General features: G+C 54.2%; 10 protein-coding genes across 10 annotated transcripts; 6 read left to right on the top strand and 4 right to left on the bottom strand.

The window, feature by feature from the left end:
- The first annotated feature begins 180 nt into the window (after window positions 1–180).
- Window positions 181–1,303, top strand: SCHCODRAFT_02686620 (uncharacterized protein). Its single transcript, XM_050346791.1, has 3 exons — window positions 181–276; window positions 302–367; window positions 395–1,303. The coding sequence occupies exons 1-3, from the start codon at window positions 246–248 to the stop codon at window positions 952–954; spliced, it is 657 nt and encodes a 218-aa protein (XP_050201124.1). The 5' UTR covers window positions 181–245; the 3' UTR covers window positions 955–1,303.
- SCHCODRAFT_02618762 (uncharacterized protein) lies at window positions 1,040–1,271 on the bottom strand (the record flags this gene model as incomplete). The annotated part of the gene is made up of 1 exon (XM_050344899.1): window positions 1,040–1,271. A coding segment is annotated over one exon (232 nt), but the record flags the coding sequence as incomplete, so codon positions are not given.
- Window positions 1,304–3,188: 1,885 nt separating the features above from the next.
- SCHCODRAFT_01067252 (uncharacterized protein) lies at window positions 3,189–3,635 on the bottom strand (the record flags this gene model as incomplete). The annotated part of the gene is made up of 1 exon (XM_050340967.1): window positions 3,189–3,635. A coding segment is annotated over one exon (447 nt), but the record flags the coding sequence as incomplete, so codon positions are not given.
- A 655-nt stretch (window positions 3,636–4,290) lies between these two features.
- Window positions 4,291–7,107, top strand: SCHCODRAFT_02665569 (uncharacterized protein; the record flags this gene model as incomplete). The annotated part of the gene is made up of 5 exons (XM_050346552.1): window positions 4,291–5,633; window positions 5,922–5,926; window positions 6,086–6,261; window positions 6,670–6,827; window positions 6,870–7,107. 5 exons carry the CDS (start codon window positions 4,291–4,293, stop codon window positions 7,105–7,107), a joined length of 1,920 nt encoding a protein of 639 aa, XP_050201121.1.
- A 774-nt stretch (window positions 7,108–7,881) lies between these two features.
- SCHCODRAFT_02665568 (uncharacterized protein) lies at window positions 7,882–10,427 on the top strand (the record flags this gene model as incomplete). The annotated part of the gene is made up of 10 exons (XM_050346551.1): window positions 7,882–7,928; window positions 7,983–8,306; window positions 8,360–8,505; window positions 8,557–8,848; window positions 8,900–9,124; window positions 9,385–9,422; window positions 9,502–9,793; window positions 9,846–9,996; window positions 10,057–10,159; window positions 10,288–10,427. The coding sequence occupies 10 exons, from the start codon at window positions 7,882–7,884 to the stop codon at window positions 10,425–10,427; spliced, it is 1,758 nt and encodes a 585-aa protein (XP_050201120.1).
- A 1,231-nt stretch (window positions 10,428–11,658) lies between these two features.
- Window positions 11,659–12,486, top strand: SCHCODRAFT_02665567 (histone-fold-containing protein; the record flags this gene model as incomplete). Its single annotated transcript, XM_050346550.1, has 4 exons — window positions 11,659–11,662; window positions 12,039–12,094; window positions 12,146–12,275; window positions 12,326–12,486. The coding sequence occupies 4 exons, from the start codon at window positions 11,659–11,661 to the stop codon at window positions 12,484–12,486; spliced, it is 351 nt and encodes a 116-aa protein (XP_050201119.1).
- A 561-nt stretch (window positions 12,487–13,047) lies between these two features.
- On the bottom strand, window positions 13,048–14,090 carry SCHCODRAFT_02495513 (SET domain-containing protein; the record flags this gene model as incomplete). Its single annotated transcript, XM_050343023.1, has 5 exons — window positions 13,048–13,338; window positions 13,387–13,472; window positions 13,628–13,707; window positions 13,775–13,941; window positions 13,998–14,090. Coding segments are annotated over 5 exons (717 nt in total), but the record flags the coding sequence as incomplete, so codon positions are not given.
- A 1,062-nt stretch (window positions 14,091–15,152) lies between these two features.
- Window positions 15,153–15,689, top strand: SCHCODRAFT_01207381 (uncharacterized protein; the record flags this gene model as incomplete). Its single annotated transcript, XM_050341241.1, has 2 exons — window positions 15,153–15,177; window positions 15,227–15,689. Coding segments are annotated over 2 exons (488 nt in total), but the record flags the coding sequence as incomplete, so codon positions are not given.
- A 1,367-nt stretch (window positions 15,690–17,056) lies between these two features.
- On the top strand, window positions 17,057–17,913 carry SCHCODRAFT_02495034 (S-adenosyl-L-methionine-dependent methyltransferase; the record flags this gene model as incomplete). The annotated part of the gene is made up of 3 exons (XM_050343010.1): window positions 17,057–17,483; window positions 17,541–17,644; window positions 17,752–17,913. The coding sequence occupies 3 exons, from the start codon at window positions 17,057–17,059 to the stop codon at window positions 17,911–17,913; spliced, it is 693 nt and encodes a 230-aa protein (XP_050201116.1).
- An 831-nt stretch (window positions 17,914–18,744) lies between these two features.
- SCHCODRAFT_01171178 (uncharacterized protein) lies at window positions 18,745–19,603 on the bottom strand (the record flags this gene model as incomplete). Its single annotated transcript, XM_050341165.1, has 2 exons — window positions 18,745–19,046; window positions 19,102–19,603. 2 exons carry the CDS (start codon window positions 19,601–19,603, stop codon window positions 18,745–18,747), a joined length of 804 nt encoding a protein of 267 aa, XP_050201115.1.
- Window positions 19,604–19,938: the final 335 nt, after the last annotated feature.

Raw genomic sequence — 19,938 nt, 5'->3', positions numbered from 1 at the left:
GCTGCGAGGCTGTGTGGCGGTGCCAGCCATCCCCACGCCCGTCGCCGGCGACCGCGTTCGTTCCATGATGTATTCTACATATGGCGCAGTACATGATTAGTGTAGATGTTCTTGTAGGTCTCTATGCTGCGGTGTATGCTCCTTAGAAAGTATCGTTCATTCTCGCATTTGGACGACAGGGCCACGTTCCTCGACCAGCGGTGGAAGAGCGCTTCGGAAACTCCTGTTGCTGTGCAGATGACGCCATGCTTTTACATCACCTCTGGCAGGACCTATGTTGCAACACACCCTATGCTTATAGGGCACTGTGTTGCAACAATTCCCACTAATTATAAGGTTGTAACTACAACGGTTTGTTGCAACATCTGTTGCAACAAAACCCTACGGCTACCAGTACACTACTGGCCTGTCGGACATTGCCGAGCAGGCCGCCACCGTCGTCGTCGTCACCGAAACCCCGCCGCCACCGTTCGCGACGCGCTCGTCGTCGTCGCGCCGCCGCCCGCTCCCCGACGCGCACCCACGTGCTGCCCGCCGCGCCCGCCGATCCTTCCCACGCGCCTACCGACACGCCACCCAGCCGTTCACCGCCCCGACGCGCGCTCGCGCCGCCTTTCCCACGCTCCGCTCGCCGTGCTGACGGTCGCGCGCGCTCGCCCTCGCGGTCGCACGTGCATCCGCGAGCGTGGCGCTCGAAATCGCGCTCTCGGCAGATGCCGAGAGCGCACCCACTGCCCTCGCGCTCGATCAATCAGCGCCTGGAACGCGCACCCCGCCGCTCTCGGCCGAAACCGTCAGCGCGCACCAGCCGTTGGGCTGCGGATATGCGGCGAATGCCGAATTCCTGCCCGCCCCTCGGGAAGCGTTGGCATCGGTCGACGCGCACATGCATCCGCACGATCGACAGAGTGCGCGGGCACGCCCACTTCCCGCGACACTCATCCGCGAAGATGATGTCGAGCGCGCGACACGTCACGTGATGCGACGCGTGCGTACAGAGCCACGTCAGCGATGTGACGTGGCAATGTAGCGGCAACGGCTAGAGCGCCGAGAGGGGTAGGGATGGGGCGAGGTGGGTGGCAGGCGCTTCGCGGGAGGTGACTGCCGCGTGCTGGGCACGAGCACGATACACCCTTGGGCGTGAGGGTGGTGGCAGCGCGCGCGTGTCGGAGTCGGCGTCGGTGTCGGTGTGGATGTCGGCGTCGAAAAGAGTGAGGGGTGGGAGTGGGGTGTAAAGTAAGGGCGTATGCGTTGAGGAGGCACGGTGGTCGACGCGGGGACAGCGATGGTGGTGGAAGGAGACAAGAAGTGCTGCGCGCGCGGCCGAAATTTTCCGCGGCCAGTCACGTGACCGGAGCCCCGGCACGCCAGGCCGCGCGCCGCTCCCCCACGATCGCTGGCTGCTCTCGATGCAATTTACGACGTCCAGGACTTGTTTAAGCATAATGTAGTGGAGGGGGGCGCCTGGAAATAGATTCATAGTATATCAGATTACCGCTATGTCTCTGTAAGCGACCAAAACATGCTTTAATCCAACCTTAAAGAATGCTTCGCCCTTTATTGCCAGAAACTTAGGTAGGAGCGCGTAGATTACACCAGAGACACGCAATATACGCTTATAAAGTACCTGTAAATACGTTCTCTTTCTTTATCGCCTCCCGAGGTCGGACGAGTTCGCACATTTGCGTGACGTGGGAGGCCGGGCCGAATGCCGATTCACGCTCGTTGTCGCGTTCAATGGCGTCTAGAGATCGCGGAAAAGCATTCGCCGCCGAGATATTAGCGTAGACGTGTAGGGCGCATTCGAAAACGGGGGTAAATGAGTTAAAACATCGAGGTTTGTGCATAGAACATGTCGGTATTGATGTCACTCGCAGCAAAGTAGTTCAATGAGCAGTAGACAAATCACTGCTGCTCAGCGAGTACATCAGTGCACTTCGTGCTGTTCCCAAGTCCCCCCTCCCTGCCTCAAGCTCGAGCTACTTTGCATGTACATACCTGAGTATACTACAATGCTCTGATGTGTATGATAAGTCTCGAAACCTTGACAATCCCTGAATCTCATACTCAAAGGGTGCTTAATAGAGCATGTACAGGTCGAGTTTGCTATAATCAAGCAAGCCCCCTAATGCAGTGAAGGCAAATGCATATACACTTAGATGCCTATACATGATATGTACAATTTCTTTTGAGGCAGAACGGCCACATTAGCTATATATCGCGTTGAGATCATTGCCCCTGCTATGACAGAAGGCAGAGAATATGGAGTTTACTCATTACAAAGGGTAGTGAGCAGCGCATTTTAAGCATCACAGTATATTGGTTTAGTCATACGTCTAGTATTTGCAGCATTCCCGGCCCTACGCAGCGCGCGGACATCCAGATGGCGGCGGACACGCGCACGAAGGGACGCGTCGTCGGCGTTTGCCGGGTCACGTGATTGCGCGGACCAAATTCCGTCCGCAGCCGATCGTGCCCTTTGCCCTCGACCACTACCTCAACCACCGCCCTCTTGCTGCGAGCGAGGCGAGTGCGCGTCTTCGCGCGCTCGCCTCGACCGCCTTCTCATCTGTTCGCCACACCCTCACCTCCCTCCTCCCTCCTCACCTCCCCACCTCCTCACCTCCTCGGCTTCGACCTCGACCCCACCCGACTCGACCTCGCCACCACGTCCACGTCCGCTGGGGTGCTCAACAGCGCCCGTCCGCCCTATGCCCCACCCCCTTTCCTCCTCTCGCCCTCCGCTGCCGTCGTTGCCCTTCGCCGTGGACGGTGCGCGCCGCGCGCCTACGCCATTCCGCACACGCTACCGGCCGCCTGCACTGCACCTGCTTCGGCATGCCCAGCGTCGGTGTGTCGTCATGGAGACATGACGAACACGACGACGTCGGCTGCACGCGGCGCGTGTAAGAGCGCGTCGATGTCGTTGCCATAGCAACAACTACGTGGCAATTGAGGGCCGCGGCAATGGGAACGCTCGCCGAGCGCATGCCGTCCGCTGGACGGTGTGTCGCGGGAGGAGGTGTGGGTCCGCGGATTGGACGGTCCGCCCACGTGGCACGGCCCAGTCTACGCGTCGGCCGAAGCGAACCAGCGCGCAGCGCAATCCGACGAATGCGAGCGGGTACAGGCAGTAGCCGTGTATGCGCAGCTCGACGGCCAGCGCAAGCGCGTGCTCGCTGACCTGCGGGTTGGCTAGCGCGACCTCGGCATCTGCCGAGAGCGCGATTTCGAGCGCCACGCTCGCGGATGCACGTGCGACCGCGAGGGCGAGCGCGCGCGACCGTCAGCACGGCGAGCGGAGCGTGGGAAAGGCGGCGCGAGCGCGCGTCGGGGCGGTGAACGGCTGGGTGGCGTGTCGGTAGGCGCGTGGGAAGGATCGGCGGGCGCGGCGGGCAGCACGTGGGTGCGCGTCGGGGAGCGGGCGGCGGCGCGACGACGACGAGCGCGTCGCGAACGGTGGCGGCGGGGTTTCGGTGACGACGACGACGGTGGCGGCCTGCTCGGCAATGTCCGACAGGCCAGTAGTGTACTGGTAGCCGTAGGGTTTTGTTGCAACAGATGTTGCAACAAACCGTTGTAGTTACAACCTTATAATTAGTGGGAATTGTTGCAACACAGTGCCCTATAAGCATAGGGTGTGTTGTTACAATCATAGGGACAGACCTCTTTACATGCACGGCGCCAATCAATTCTGCGGCAATAGAGATGCTGTCAACCGTCCGAGATGCGCGGCTTCTTCAATGTTCGTTTATCAGGCCGCGATCGTGTATTGTGCGCGCCCTCAAATCTGCAAATTGTCCACCTCTGAACGTGCATCTGACATGCGCAGGCGAGGAACGGTTCTTGCGTCGGTGACGGAAGTGTGTGCACGCGGTGCCAGGCTGAGCGCGGGGTCGTGCAAGAACTCAATGCACTGTTGGCGAGTATGCTACTGCGCCAATCCATCGTTTATGTCAGTGGTAGTTCGAGTGATTAAGTTGCATGCAAGCGCGCTACTCTCAGAACGCTGGCGCCGCCATATGGGTTGCTACTTGGTGTCGGCTGTAGTGGGAATATTTCATCGCATCGGGATATTCACTTGCACGTTGTGTCGTCGCGGGATTCGAGCCATTCTGTTGGTGTACACATTCGGTGGCCCGCGTCGACTGAGAGTTTGTAGGTACGCGGAATGTTGATTGACTGTACGCGGCGTCCGCTTTCTAGTATAAGTCACTCGTTCTGGCATCGGTCGATATCGACACCTCCTCATCTTCGTATCTGTCTGACATTGCCGCGCGCCTCTCCGCTATGTCGTCGACTGATAACTACTACGCCTTCGTATCTCTTGCGTCCTTGCGCAACCCCTTCCGCAGAGATCTAGCAACGGAACGTGGGGAGGCGTTGACGCGGACGCTGACGCATCTGCGCGGCACAGAGGCAGTCTTATCTGCTACCATTTCGTCTCTGCAGGCGGATCGCGATGCAGTCGCCTTCGAGTTAGCCAAAATCTTGGCTCTGCGAGCGCCCGTGCGCCGCTTGCCTGTCGAGCTTCTTTGTATGATATTCGAGATGGTCGCAGGCTTGTGCAGGGACGCGGTCGAGATTGGGCGTGAGGTCGCTGCATTGCGTAGCGTATCCGCATTCTGGGCTGACGTCGCCGATATGACTCCGCGGTTGTGGACGCGTGCTTTCACGGTCCCTTGGCGATCTTGCCAGTCACACCTAGAGCTCAATGCGCGGCTGTCGCGCGCGCTTCCCATGTCGGTGGAGCACACTGTGGCGGACGCCAACGACGTCGCAGCCTCTGCACTTCATCACCTACTTGGCTCTGAAGCGAGGTGGAGTACAGTTGCCTTCCGCGCTTCTTGGGGATGCTTCACCGCCAACGCACACCCGCATCACTACGCTCTGTTAACCGCAGCTAAGCTGTGGTTAGAAGGCGACGCGGATCCAGGAGCGCTGCGGTGGTTGCAGCATGCGGTCGGGCTCGACTCTCTAACTCTCGTTTGTGATGACTCTCGGATGTCCGGTTCGTTTGTGGTAGACGTCCCTGTGTGGCCTCGCTTGACGTCGCTGACTCTGGGTGGTCTACGCGATGGCACTGTTCGGTTCATTACCTCGCTTATCCGACAGTGCGCGTCAGTCGAGTACCTCCGCGTCGATTCTCTCGTCGACAGTGTGGACAACGACATCGACGTGGACGACGTAGCCATCATTAGTATGCCGGAGCTGCGTACGCTCAGACTCGACAACCACACCAGCTTCGTGTTGGTGGTCATTTGCGCGCCACGTCTGCGGCAGCTGACTCTGAACGACTTTGACGACTATCGTCTCGGTATCGACGACCTCCTCACTCTGCTGAGTCGCTCGGAGGCTCAGCCCAGGCTGGAAGAACTGCGGATAGCTCGCGTTGATTCTGGTCTCCCAGACACATCGGGCACACTTATGCAGTGTTTGGAGAGCCTGCAGTGGCTGAGAGTCCTCGACATCGACGACTGCAGCGCGTACATCCAGTCGTTCGGCAGCGAGCTCTTGTTTGACTCTCTGACGTTTCGGTATGGCTCTCCAGTCCTTCTACCTTCGCTGGTCATTTTTGATTATCGTCCATCACCTGGCGGCATGTCGGTCGAGACCGCGGACGCGTTGCAGAGGTTCGTGACGTCAAGGCAGGGACCACATACGGTTGGCACTGTTGGCATTCCTCCTGTCGACGTTACTGTCAGCGATATTTGAGGGCGAGTCTTTGTTACACCCTCCAAGCGATGTCATGTACTAACGGTCGCGACGGTTGTAGATCGATGTCGCTCGGTTTCTGTGCAGATTCGTTGCCGCTGCGCAACCCTTGTGCCGAGCAACCGTTTTCGAGGTATTTGCACTTGCTTGCTTACCGTGACGAACGTTTCTATTCTTCTCTTTCTTGTACTCCTATCGTTTGACAGCACCTGTAAGATTGCATACCCCTCCTTTGCGACGACTTCTTGAACGACGCGCGCCTCCCGTCGACTGCTTGTATGTAGCTTCGTATATGTATCGGATTATTTTGACTGTACTTCTTGTATATGTACTCGAATTCTGCTTGAACTGCTTCGACGGTAATTGCTAGTAGCTCGAGCGAGCCGTACGCTTGATGAGCTCGTCCTGTGGGCCATGCATGTCCGCGGGCAGGTCGATGTTCACTTCCTCGAGCGTGTGGAGGAAGTCGATGGGCCCATCGAATTCCGTGCAAACGCGGTCTTGGACGGCGTCGAAGACCTTGTCGGAGCCGGCACGCAAGAAGGTGTCCTTTAGGACGGTGGAGAACTGAGACCGCCCAGAGCCACGTTCGTAGCACGTGACGGATGTGGCGTCGTAAGCCGTTCCATGACTAGGGACAGTGCAGCGGCGAATGCATGCTACGAGAGGCCTTGAGAGTGGAAACTAATCTATAGGGAGGTCGTACCATCTTCGTGCTCTTTCGCAGGCTTCTAACAGCGACGTCTTATAGCAACTATGTTGTCTATGTCATGTAGATGTCATTTGTGCGTCGGCAATAGCGGCGTGCTTTGAAGTATACAGGCGCACAACAAGTTCAGTGGTATATAGTTTACTGCTACGCTCAATCGACTCGAGACGAGGTGCAATGGCATCTTTCCGAGGCGTGATACTGCGCCTACCCTCCGGGTTTTCGCTTGAGCGGTCTTCTTCCAGCGAGTGACTGTACGCTCGAAGGAGGATGCAAGCAGACTGCGAGATCAACGGGACATCCACTCCTTTGCTAAGGAGCTGCGAATGTTCTCGTGCTTGAGCCTACTGCGCACGCCGGTACTGGTAAACGTCGATACGGTTCGCCTACGACTTGGGATGACGTCGGAATCCAGGACGGATACGCGCGTCTTGTAGTTCTTGAGCCGGTTCCCCAGACTACGGAATCTCAGCATCTCCGCGGGCTTCACCACCGTTGAGGCGTTGGACGTCACCCTTCGAGGGGTTGCGTCTGCCTTGCCCAGCTTTCTTCTCCAGCTCGTCGTCAAAGCACCCAAGGGTCCTACTCTTATGCACTGCGCGGAATTCCCTCGTCTCCGCTTTCAATTTCGTCCGTTCTTCATGTTGCCGTTTAGAAGTGCCGTTAGCTACGCATCGACTTGATCAGGTAGTGTGCACGCATATTAAGCGAATACAGCAAGAATACAGTCTTCTTACCTTCCCACGCAAATGGGAAGCGTATGTCTTTCCCAGTACATGCTCCGTGGCGTATGGATGTAAAGGCGTTATCTTGCGTCCGAGGCATGCCGGTAGTACAATTGTACTCCGAGAGTGGCTTATACGCCTACCTATATGCTCGTCATTTTCGCTCTGGAGTGAAGTCGTCTCCGCGCATCATGGGAATGCCGAAGCGCACGTTGACTGAACTAGAAAACGTTCTCCTGTTATGGCTTGCCGGCAGTATAATGACCCGATATATCCGGTTTGGGTCGGAACTAATTCGGCTTGTTCATCTTTTAGGGATGCGCCTAGAAAGGTTTGACCGGTTTCGGTCGTGATCGAGCGGGGTTATTCTGATTCGGGTTGGCCTTACCGATCCATTCCACGGGCATTCGACGACTGTCTGAATCGCGCAAAAGAAACGTGGTGTGCTCTGTAGCACCCGCACGCCAAGGGATAATACGCTCGTACGAGGATTGAATCGACTTGTTATGCACCTGTTTCGCGGTGTGTCATTTATTTTTTATTTACGGAACTTCTGCCAATCTATACGCTCTTCGAATTTGCTTCTATCCGCTTCCGCCTCGAAAAGGGGTGGTGATCGGTATATATGGGCACGTTTGTCGTGGGGTACACGTACGGACCGGTCGGCGTCGTTTGCTGTGCACTTCGTTCTTCTTTTCTCCTCCTTTTTGGCTGCTCTTTTGCTCTTCCATCATGTCGGAGTTCCTCTGGAACGGTCGGAGGGTTACTGCGTTCGATCTGTGGGTGTCTTCGTGTCTTGCTCAGTGTCACCGGGTGCTAATGGACGATCTCAGAATGGATTTGCACGACTCCATTCTAGATAGGTTCTCCGAGAAGGATCTCGTGTCGTTTTCGACCGTCAACAGGGTGAGCAAGCGTATAGTCGACGCGTATAGTCGACGTTGTTACGATCTCCGACGCGCTCTTCGTCTATGGATGGATATGGAAGACGTGGACCGTTTCCGGACTGTCATGGACGCCCATGGCATCGTCATCTCGGGAATGTTCGCTCTCTTCTTTTTGATGCGGCAGCCTGTGCGTGGCCAGCCGCTGTTGTTGCTGGTGCCTCGTCGTAGCACGTACGAGCTTTTCGATTTCGTGCTAGGCCTTGGCTATATGTAAGTTTGTACCATCTACATATTAGACTGTTCCCTAACGTGTATGTATGTAGCCGATCGCGGCCCAACTCGGTAAACTCTACGTCGTTGAGGGGAGAGAGACACAACGACAGAGTCTCATTCGTACGGGACGCCCTTGAAATATCCGTCATCGTATGCGATTTCGGCGTGACACAGACGTTGTTAGACTTCACAATGAGTGCGTACTCCCTTTGTTCGGACTTTTCAAACCGCAAGCTGACTATCCTAGCTTGTGAAATGAACGCCATAACCGCTTACAAAGCTTACTCTTTCTACCCTCGGACGACGTTCATCGACCGTGCCACGCTCGTGTTCGATGCGAGAACCGCTCATTCGCAATCTTCTCTTCCCCTTCTTTTCCCGACCACGTTCACTCCTCACACGGGAAATGTTGCGGTTGGTGGTTGGACCAGGCATCATCGCGTCCCTGCCGAGGCTGCGTCCGACTGCGATGACGAGTTCGGGCGTCTGTTTCGTTATGTAGGCGATAGCATGACTCGTGTGGTCGAGCTCGATTCTGGGTGCGCACACTTCCGACGACGTACCTGTAGAAGCTGACGTGGTCATTTCAGTGTGGGTCGCAGCGGCCTGGCCGACGGTCTGCAGAGCAATTCGTGGACCCTGCGGTATCGACGATGCGACCGTGAATATACTGGGGGTTGGATTTTCTCGCATCCCGTCCTCGCTCAGGTCATGTCGTCATATGCAGCATTCGAAGAAGTCGGTTTCGCTGATCGGGCGGCTCGTACGATGGCGGAGGATGAGTTGAAGATATTTGAAGAACGCGCAAACACCCGGTGAGAGTTGCGATCGCGTCGATTGAACTGTGCTTATAACAATTAGGACGAACACGTACAGGGACATTCCGTCTCTGCTGCGACATGTGCTTGCATTGACTGAAGCTTACATTGGAGGGAAAAGTGCTATCGACCACGTTGCATCGTTCTAGTGGTCACATGATCGTGACTTAAACGGGTCGTACGTGACGATTACCAGGTGTATTTTGAAATACGACGTCTACGCGCTTTGCTCTTCTACATTTCTCGAGTCTTTGCAGCTCTCGGTTGTTGGATGGCAACCTTTCGGTCGAGAACGGTGCCTCCGCTGTCCAGTGAATGTCGTACGCGCTTTCAACCTGACTTATCTTTCTAATTATATTTAATTGTGTTCACAGATTGTGACGTCGTGTTCGTCGCGTCGGACGGTATGCCTGTGACTGTCAGCCGTGCACAGTTCTTGCGCGCTTCCGACTTCGACCTCCCTCGCTCTTCTTCGCTTGGTTCTGAGTCTATCGTGTTCCACGCGACAGAGAGTGCAGATGTTCTCCGGCTCCTATTTAAATTTGTTGCTTTGGAGTATCCCATCGACGTCGATCGTGTTCCTTTCGACCTTGCGGTGGCTGTAGCGGAGGCCGCTGAGAAGTATGTCGTACACTCGGCGAGGATTTACTTCTGCTCTTATATGAAGTTCGTTTTTTTCATCTTATAGGAGTCTGCCTCCGTGCTGAATCGATTACAGGGCGAGATGCGTTGAGCAACCGTTGGAAGTCATACAGTTTGCGGCGCGATACCGCTACGATGACATCCTCGACGCTGCTGCGCCGTATACTGTGGGTGGCGATTATGTCCGGGTCGAAAAGGCTTTGCCGCCGCGTCTGTTTCGCGCATGGGTGGGTGCGACTTCGTGCTTTCCGGGGGGAAGACGTCTGACGGTTTATCGGATCACGTAGAAGGCGTACAGTCATGGTTTCCAGCAGATCGCCCACGTTTTCGTGCAAGAGCTTGAGATGAAACCTTATGACCATTACAAACCGGGCGACGGCGAGCAACCGTGTGCGTTGGGATTGTATGGTAGAGATGCATGGCACCAGATACGCGCCGAACTGTGTTACGAACTTTGGCGAACTGGTGGAGTCTGTCTTTTCTCGTTAGATAGTGTATTCTCCACTTGTACTGTCCAGCGCTTGGATGCCTGTCGGTATTGTTCTGTCGCATTGACTGTCCGCCGGGAGGCAGTACAGCGAGCAGTGGCCCTTCGGCGGAAGCAACATTTATTGTCGTCATACGTACGGACATGTACTCCTTTGTAATGCTAGTCTGAAGTATGACGTTAGCACGTATGTAGCATATTACTATTGGTCGCGATCTTTGTGCTGTCGGACGACCGATGGCCGTACCCGCTGGGCAGGCGGTACGAGTGTGGGTGTATGCTTGGCCATATGTATCCGTCAAACGTTGATCACGTGGATGCCGGGTAGTGTAAGTTTCCTATTCCATCAATTTGGAATATTTCTGGCCTTGTCGGACGATGCCTCCTATTGCCCATTTTCGGCCACCTCGCCTCAGCCTCACGCTGCTGTGCTGGACTCTGGAGGATTCGGACGCGCTTTTGGAAGCTATAGTCGGCTCTGGATATCCTCGGCCGGGAGTTATCGTGGTCGACTTGATCTGCTCGCGTCGTAGTTGTCGGTCGAAGACGTTTGGGTACTTCCAGCCCTCGACCAGCAAACCGCGTCTTCTCACAATTGTACACTGTGCTTCAAACTTATGCTTCGTCGTTGATCTTCAACGGGCCGGTGGTGCGTTCGCTTGGTTCTCCCGCTCTATGATCTTTTCGCTACGTACGTCCTTGCAAGATCGTGCGCGTGACTCGCTCTCACATTGCTCACTCTCCATACAACTTACTGATGGGTTATCAGGCTTTCCAGAACCTCTTCGCTGTCTTATGAAAAGTAAGGCGATCGTCAAATGCGGCGTAGGCGTGCGCGGTCAGTTCATTGGACGTAATTTTCGGTATCGTACGTGACGCGCGACGGGCAGATATGTGTCTTGAGCTGCAGAGTCGTTACTCTGTCCAGTTTTGCAACGTCGTGGACTTGAACCGTATGTATGAAACCGTACGCCCTGAGATGGTGGTTGGTTTGGGAAGGCCACTTTGTCTGGAGGAACTTGTTTACCGCATGTTCAAGAGGTCGTTCGAACGCGACTCTGACGTCGTACGAGAGCATGGGATGCCCGTCAACGTCCGCGAACTACAGTGTAAGCAGCTGTCTACAATTTGTATTCATTAGTCTTGGGCTGTGTACTGATACGCTTTTCTCGCAGTAGTCACGGATAGGGCGTTCGCGATGGCACGCGTATTCACTAGGCTAAGTATGTACATGACGGCAACTGTTTCTTCGCAATGTTCGCCTTGTCTGTATTGTTACAATACACGGGTTGAAACGAGGTATGTGTCCACGCTCACCGACAATCGTTCGAGTGCTTATATCTAACGAAGCCTCGCTACGTTCGTCAGAGCGCTTGTCATCGTCTCTATAGCGATCGTCGGCATGGGTGTGCTGTTGGGGGTCAGCACGCAATGTTATACTGGCTTGCAGTTTGGGTCGGTAGGCGTGCTGTTAAAGTGCAAGTGGTAGTCTTTACGATTTATTGTATCATGTTTTCAGTCAAGAGAAACAACAACGTCATAAACAAACATTATGGGCTCCTACCCCGTCACGGGGTCGTGCGAAAGGTAGCGCGGGGGTAAATGGTCCGTATTCTTACGCTCGTATTGCGTCGTTGAGGGTTGCGTCTAAACATCGTCACTACACGTATATTTCTCTTGACGCGTCTCGCTCAGAGATATAGCAATAAGCGGACCTGAGATCAAGTGGCCGGAACATTCGCATGATGGCGTCCACCGAAGAGGGGTCTTCTGCAACGACAGAAACCAACGACAAGACACGCTCTGTCAGGACGCGAAGCGCTCGGGCCGGTCTGGTTGTGAGCATGTCGTTCTTGAGGACATTGCCGTGGCTGATGTGGATGTCGCAGTTTCCTGTCGGTCGCGTTCATAGATATATCAAGCGATTCAATGTCGGGAAATGTAGAGTTGGCTCGAAGGCGGCTGTCTACACCGCTGCAGTACTGGAATATCTCACGGCGGAAGTGGTCGAGCTGGCGGGTGCGTAGCCTAGGACATTTTCCGAGTAGGACATACTCATATTATGTTAGGAAACGCTGCCAAGGATCTAAACGTCAAACGTATTACTCCTCGCCATCTGTTTCTGGCTGTACGCGGTGACGAGGAATTGGAGATACTCGCTCGTATGATCGTCATTCCGGGGGGCGGTGTAATGCCTTACGTGCACAGACAAGTATTAGGCAATAGTTAAGAACAAGTGTCGTAGATGTCGACTGTTTGTTATTTTGTTTCGCCATTACATATATCCTCTGGTTGTGTCTATCAGTGGATAGTCTCATGCAGAGAATAAAACGATCATATAGCTTCGCGGCGCATTTGACGCCGGAACGATGAATAGGGGTAGGATCCAGACGTAGGAACTTGGAGGGTGTCTTGGAAATGTTGCTCGTGTATGACTGCACTGTTACCCGCAGCGCACGTACATTTCTATAGTGCGTCGATTCGAGCACCTAGATACTCCCGGTTCATTGGTACTATAACACTGCGCTCGGTGTTGGTCGCAATATCTTGCGTTTAGCAATGGTCGGGATTGTACAACTATGCTATTTGGTTGAACGTATCGTGAGGTGATGTGAACATGCTGATATCGGGATTGATATAGTCGGTCGCGCGACAAGTGCCTGCGAGCGGTTTCGCCTTTCTATTTCGTGCAAGTGAAGATGCTTTTCTTGCTACAACATCTGCATAGTCGGGTGTGCTGGCGCTTCGATTACAGGGTTTCTGACGACAGATGGATACTAGCATATGCAAACTAATAAAAGGTGGGTAGATATGTAGATCGTGATGCTGAAACGGTGCGTTCGGGCGTTGTGAGCTCTTGGTGATTATATTGGAAGTCGTCCTGTTTACCAATGAGATCGTTATCTTTCTGCACCACCGTCGTACCTTTACACTTCGCCGAGTTGCAGCGGCAGTCCCTGTATTGTATGCTGCTGTTTTCCTCCGAGTCGTCTGCCGTGTCAACGTATGAGATACACAGTTCCTCCCCGGCGTGGATCGTTCTGTTAGCGAAGAACGTGATGCGGGGTACGGCGATATAGTGCTAATATTTTTGAGATAAACGCGAGGAGCGCGGAAGGTGCGAACGTACATCAGTGTACACTCCGACTACGGTCAAGTTTGGGTCGCAAGAATGATTTACATATTTCGTGAACTGCGCAGTTATAGTAAGAAGAGCTTTAGCCTTTTTTTTCATCGAGAAGTGCTGGACCTTACGTTGCCAATGCGGGAGCTATCCATGCATAACTTCACGTCGTGTACGTCTTGCTCTTCGTGGTCGGATGCGTCGCTATAAAGTGTAAGTTGTCCACTTGTCGTGCGCCGAGGCAAACGAGAATCAAGATAGACGGACCGTCTCCACAGCGTGCGATCTAAAAACCAGAAATCGAGCCCGAAAGCGTGGCTGTTAACGCTCGTCGTGTCGCTGCGTGGACAGTGCATGTTAGTAGACAGATCACTGGCATAAATCTCGACTTCACCGTTCCCTACGATCGGCTTCCGCTACCGTGATCAACTCGCCTGCAAACGTTCCGATGTATTCACCACGACGAATAATTGTGTCTGCATTGAACAGTGCCCATCCTTTGGAGGCCGTTTTTTCAATACGCATGGGTAGTGTGCGGTTCAGTCGAACGACCTTATTTTCCTCGATAAATACGTGAGGAAGGATGCTGCAGTGGAGTAGACACTTGCGATGTTAACACAATCACTTGAGCATGTGCAACGTTCGCCGCACTCTACGACCGGGCCTTTGTATTCGAGAACGTCGTGAGAGAGAAGCCCTTGCGCGTCGTACGCATTTTGATCGAATACGCGTGCGCTTTCGTTAGCACACGCGCAGCCCTGATCTGTTGTACATTCGCCTTGGCAGCTGTAGTACGCCCTTAGCTAATGTATGCTGTTCGTACGCCGTGTATGTACCTGCACGAGGCGTTGGTGTTAGCCAGTGCCGCTGCTGTTTCTTGCGTGCACCATAATCTGTTTGAATAGACGAAGTTCCAGTCGGGGGCGACTTCGTGATCGACATTGTTCGATATCGTAATAGACGGCTGTCCTATCCCTTGCGTCAATGGCGTCAGCGTCTGTCTGTGGGTGATACCACTTACCTTGATGGTCTCCGTCTGCCTTGTGAATGCAGTTTTCAATTGCAACCTTCAACGTTCCCTGGACGACTGCGTGAGCGCACGCTCGAATGTTGATATACGTGGCTGTCTCACCAAACCTATGGCGTCCGCCGCAATGCGCTGATTTTGTGCGTCCATGAGAGTGTGCCACTGCTCACTGGTCTGGTCAGGATGACTGTTTGACCCGATGGAGATCAATGGCTCGGTCGAGATAAAGGATTCGGACGTCGAAGAAACAGCCATGGTGATGGCAGCGAGTTCAAGGAAGTAGATCGTATGCCGGATGTTTCCTCGCTATATGCCGTTTTACCACGCGACATGCGGTTCTCGGCGTTACCCGAATTCACGCGCCGTTACTATGTGTGACATTGTGGTCCTGCTACTTCCCATTCGGATCGTACTGCACGTCCGAGCTGCGGCACTCGGCGTTGGACGATGATTTTACTTCTCCTAGACGTAGTACGTCCGAATTGCCTCTTGCGCGAGAACAGTTTTGTAGACGAACTGGTTGGATCGAGTTGATTTCAATATCGTAGACTGTCGAAACCAGGCGTTCCCGCGGAAGTAATAATTGAGGGTGACGGTTTGTCCGGGTATCGGTTGGGTCATTCCACTGGCCCTGGCCACGTCCCTGCCGGGGACTCGCTCTTATCTATTTTCTCGCGGTCTGTCATCAGCTTTCTCGTCGTCGCTGTCCGCCGTTCATCGTCACCCCGGTGTGTATCACTGAACTATGGAGTCTGGCGTCTGTCCCGACAGTGCGTCTGTACGCTCTTAACGACGTACTCTGGCGTTGATTGCTTTTAGTGCCCGCGGAGATGACTAACGCCATAGTCGAGCAGTGCGATCGGCCGACTCTCTTCGCTCTCATGAATACTGCGTCTACCCTCCGATTTTTCGCGCGAAGGATCTTCTTCCAGCGGGTGACCGTACGCTCGAAGGAGGATGCAAGCAGACTGCTAGATCAACAGGACATTCACTCCTTCGTTAAGGAGCTGCGGATGTTCTCGTGCTTGACCCCACTGCGCACGCCGGTGCTGGTAAATGTCGATACGGTCCGCCTACGACTTGGGACGACGTCGGAATCCAGGACGGATACGTGCGTCCCGAGGTTCTTGAACCGGTTCCCAAACTTGCGGCATCTCGAAATCTCCGCGGGCTTCACCACCGTTGAGGCGTTGGATCTCACCCTTCGGGGGGTTGCGTCTGACCTGCACAGCTTGCGTCTCCAGTTCGTCGTCAAGGCACCCAAGGGTCCTCCACCTGTGCAGTGCGCGGAATTCCCTCATCTCCATAACGTCGCCATATCTTCTGCGTTGCGTGTTCCCGTTCTACGCATCTTGCAGGGATATCTCAAGCCACGCGGAGATGACCTTACGCACCTCGCTTTACCAGAGTCGTTGGGATGGGCGGATGTTGTCGATGTGTTAAAGTACGCGTCTCAGCTCGAGGAGCTGACAATTGAAGCGATCGACGACATATTTTCCTACCGTGCGTCCTTTTTTTCCATTGTCTGTGGGCCTAGGCTAATCTTTACTGCCTCTTTCATCAAGCGATTACACCGCCTCCGCGTCTACCCAAGTTGCGGAAAGTTGTCTTCGTCGTGCGCCAGGAGAGTCCATGCGACATGGACCACTGGATGTGTATGAAGGACTTCATGTTCGTCGCTGCCTCTCCTCGTGCCCTTCCTTTGCTGGCGGAGATCGGCGTCGTTGTGCATGGGTGGCAAATGCAGCCGGACATTCTTTGCAGTGATTGGGAGTACGCGTTGTTCGACAGTGGTCGCAGGGCGTGCTCTCAGGCCCTTTGGCGGTCCTGGGCGAAATGTGTTTTGGGGAGGAATCGATCGCTGGAGATGATAGTGTATACAGCAGACCGCCGTGACACGGATTTTTTTGATCTGCTTACTGACACGGTCGGCGCATGCCTCGGATTCTTAGGACCTGACCGTTTCTCAGCTACTGTACTGCCGCGCACGGAAATCATGTAGGGCGTCTATCGAAATGATTCGTCGTGTACCTGGCGCGCTACAGCTCTCACCACTTCTTATGTATGCGAAATGACTTGTACTCTAGCACCGTACAAGTTACGGTATGGGCGTGTCTCCGTTGCTCTTGTGCGGGAACGCACTGGGGCGGAACCAAAACCGTTTGCTCCATTTGGCGCGACCGCGTCCCGACGTCGGGACGGAACACGTGGCACCCTGCGTCGATTGTTCCCCCTTTCCTCTTACCCGCATGTAGATGAGGGGGCTCGAAGAGTGAGTCCTTTGAGGTTGTGTTCGAATCATCCTGTTCTGACGTGGGGTAGTACTGTCGTGTCGTCTGTGATTTCGTGGCGTGTTTGCGCTCCCTTGTCGTCCACGGAACGCTCAAGACGCCATCGTGCAAGTGCGGCTGTCAAGGCCAAGGAAAGAGCAACCGCTGCATCTAAAAGGTAAGAATGTTTTGTCACTCGATGACAGATACAATGCTAACGCCAATATCGATTGTTCAGGCTGAAGATGGTTGAAACCCTGAAGCGTTTGCAAGCAGACAACGAGCGCTTGCTTTCCGTATCGGAATCTAGTTCGTTCATGCCCTTCTATAGTATATCACGACGATTGATCAGTTGTCAGAACCGTCCCCGGAAGCTGTAATGCGTATCCTACGCGCGATACGGGATAAGTATATCGCCAACATCCCGACGGCACTGTCGCGCGCGAGCAGGTCGCGCAACTTGACGTATGGGGAACTCGAACCATGTTTCGTTTACGGCCTTTTGGATGACCTACGGGTCGCACGGCACTCCGTCCTGGTAGATCTGGGCTCCGGTGCCGGTACCTTCGTTATTCAAGCCGCGATTCAGACGGGTTGTACGGCTTTCGGGATCGAGCTTCAAACGGAACTGGCCGACATCGCTGCAGACGCGGTCATTAACGCTCGTAGTGCTTGTGCCGCGCGCCACATCAATATTGGGCAAGTCACTTTGGTACAAGGCGACATGCTTGCTAGTTGTGAGACGGCCAAGGCGATGAGCAAAGCGGACGTTGTTATGGTTAACAACAAAGTCTTCGATAGTACTTGTAAGTCCCGCTGGCAATCTTCGATGGACTCCAACCGGTCTAATGCGGATGTATCAGTGAACGAGAGTATACTTATCGAGTTAGTGCCACTTATGAAGCATGGCGCGGTCATCGTAAGCACGGAACGGTTCATCGACGGTAAAGCCACACGATCTGGCCGAGTTCGTCAGGATCGTTCTCAATTCGTCTACACGAAGAACGTCGGCGGAGACATACTGGTAAGTGTTGTAATTGCTTGCAGGGCGCGACTTGTCTGACAGATTGACAGTCGTGTCCACATGGGCGGTCCCTTGAAGTCGTGGCGAGGCCGTATCAGGAAGGTTCTGTGTCGTGGTCTCACTCCGGCGGCATATACTTTATACATACAGTATATGACGCGGACGACTGTCGGTCACGCCAGGCGTACGCGTCTGCTAAGTACGCGTGTTGATGTCAATAACACACGGGAATGTATATGTAGCCCGATTCGGGCGTTTTTTTTTTTAAAAAAAAAGGGAATTTACGGTCTGTTGGCAGAAGCATTGTGGCACCCAGATGTAGTAAAATATATCTACGGCCGCACATACAGGAGGAGATACAGTTCCTCCTCGTTTTCAGGATCTTGGATAAATGATGTTAACGGAATAGCGGATGGTAGAAAGATATACACACTACGCGTATAAGCAGACTTGTTCGCCTTGCGTATTGAAATGGATGCGCACGCATGTTCAGCAGCTGCCTCCGCGTCGTTTTTGATCCACCTTGGATGCAGTCACGTACGCGGTTTACTATATAGCTCTGGACGTACCAACGAGGACCGGACACGCTTTGAAGTGCATGTTCTACGTACGCGGTTTGCAACTGACGATTAGCGAATGTATAACCGTCCGGATCAGCTACGCCTTCGCGAAGGGGGTGATACTTGAGATGTGATCGGAGCATTCGGGCGTTGGTGGCGAAGAGAGGTGGCGCGGGGCAGTACGATAATCTTTTGTAGTACAACCTCCAGGAGTTCCACCGAACCCTGTCCGTCTGGATAGCGGACGTATGAACGGTATCGCTAGCAGACAATCAATGATTGTCGTTCACGAATGTGTACGACTCACCTATACTCGTAAGATGCGCGACGCAAGTAATCCACTCGTTGCTGTGCGATTTGCCTTCGGGTCCGTCAGATGCCTGTGATAACGGCGCACGAACGGACTTGCCTGGTCGGGCTCGTTCTTTCACAATCTGGTACGTAGGAGTCTTGATTCACTTGGGGGGAGCTGGAAATGCTTCCTTAAACGCATTGAAGGGAGGCCGTATGAGACACGTACGGGATCGAAGGTAGGGGGTACACCCAAGACGCAGAGTCTCCAACGAATCGGTATCGTCGACCAAAGGTTCTCTCTGGATTGCTTGCTTCTCCGAGAGATATGCAAGTTAGAATGTCCCAACCGCGTTGTCTGTACTTGGCCAACGCTTGCACTACCTTCGGTCTTGTGTCGTGCGCGCGTACTGCTAGCGAACGCATGTTTTCGAAGGTCTCTTGAGGGTATAACGAATACGCATGCGAGTGCGAGATCATGTTCATAACCGCCGCTGTAAGGGTGATCAGCACAATAAGCCCGTAATGTGCGCAGAATTTTCGGCTCACTGCTGTGGAAATCGAGTACCACATCGGCTACACCGCGGCGGCAAGTCATTACCTGCACTGTGCAACCGTTGGCGGACACGAAATCGAACGCTCCGGACAGAGATGAAACGAGATAGGACGCTGTGTGCACGGACCAAACCGCAGTCGCGTGAAGGAAGGCTTCTTCAAATGTGGGTTCTTGATTGGTACGTGGGCGAAATGTGTATCCGATGGCGACCAAGAAGTCGTGGACGACGATGGCGTTGACTTGGGGGACATAGACGTCCATGTCACTGACTTCGAAATCGTAACGGCCCATGAACTTCAAGGCGACTGAACCTGATACGACAGCTCCGGTGTCTCGCTGGACGCGGCGAAAGGCCGGTATGGCGTCCTCCGGCACGAATGGTTTGAAGGCCTTGCGTACGTCCAGAGCACGGCCTAGGTAGGCTTGTACTCTTTCACGCATCTGCTTGTTCACCCTCGCCAGGCGAAGGATTGAGGTCATTGGCAGCGAGTCCATAAAGTGATCGTCCAAGTCGCGCAGCCTACCGCTCTCTGTAAGCCCAACGGCGAACCTGCGCACAGTTGCGCAGGCTCCACGCTGTCACGCTGAGATAGGGTAAGGCACTGACATTATAGTATCCTTGCCGTCGTCCATAACTGCTTGAGTGGCGTGAAGATCGTCGCCTGCGAGTACGAAGCGCAGAGGTCGATCGGAAGAGAATGGACGGGCAAATGTGCGCGTTGTTTGGTCGCTCCGATACGCCGCGCATACAATAAAGGGGGTGAGCGGATCGACTGGCGCCGCGGCGCGCGACCATTGAGATAGGAAAACGGAACGTTTTGTACGCCTTC

This window comes from Schizophyllum commune (genome assembly GCF_000143185.2).
Source record: "Schizophyllum commune H4-8 unplaced genomic scaffold SCHCOscaffold_4, whole genome shotgun sequence".
NCBI lineage: Eukaryota > Fungi > Basidiomycota > Agaricomycetes > Agaricales > Schizophyllaceae > Schizophyllum > Schizophyllum commune.
The sequence above is the reverse complement of the archived record's forward strand: the minus strand, read 5'-3'. Positions and strand labels throughout refer to the sequence as shown.